Source organism: Pterocles gutturalis, unplaced genomic scaffold (genome assembly GCF_000699245.1).
Source record: "Pterocles gutturalis isolate BGI_N339 unplaced genomic scaffold, ASM69924v1 scaffold4373, whole genome shotgun sequence".
NCBI classification, from domain to species: domain Eukaryota; kingdom Metazoa; phylum Chordata; class Aves; order Pterocliformes; family Pteroclidae; genus Pterocles; species Pterocles gutturalis.
In genome coordinates this window covers 40,934-41,281 of record NW_010122797.1, presented here as the reverse complement: position 1 = coordinate 41,281, position 348 = coordinate 40,934, and the positions used below count along the sequence as shown (strand labels likewise).

General features: G+C 45.7%; 1 protein-coding gene across 1 annotated transcript in view; it reads left to right on the top strand.

Annotated features, from left to right (window-relative positions):
• Positions 1 to 263: 263 nt before the first annotated feature.
• ZC3H18 (zinc finger CCCH-type containing 18) overlaps positions 264 to 348 on the top strand; it is a 39,244-nt gene continuing 39,159 nt past the window's right edge. Inside the window, 1 exon segment of the mRNA XM_010077632.1 lies at positions 264 to 348. This exon segment is cut by the window's right edge and continues 491 nt beyond it. Within this exon segment, the coding sequence (XP_010075934.1) occupies positions 264 to 348 (85 nt within the window).

The window sequence follows — 348 nt, the reverse complement described above, 5'->3', positions numbered from 1 at the left end:
AGCTCCAGCGTTGTGTGTGAAGGGTAGCACACTCTTACCTGTTCTGGGACAATATTGGAATCGGTTCTTTATGCAGTTTAAACTCCGTATTTCCTTCTTGAAGGTACTATGGTAAACCACATTCATGAATTCAAGCAATCTTTTCTTCTTTAGGGGGTCTAACACAAGAGTACAAAGTCTGCAAGGTGAGTCTTTCTTGATTTCCCAGCTTGTTTCCCCGTAACAAGTGTTGTTTTCTACCCTCTGCAGACTATCGGGTACTGATGGACATTTCCGACAGCCCGGAGCGAAACCCCTGCTCTCCTGATGAAGAGGACCAGCAGCTTTCCGATGATGAAGTCCTGAAGG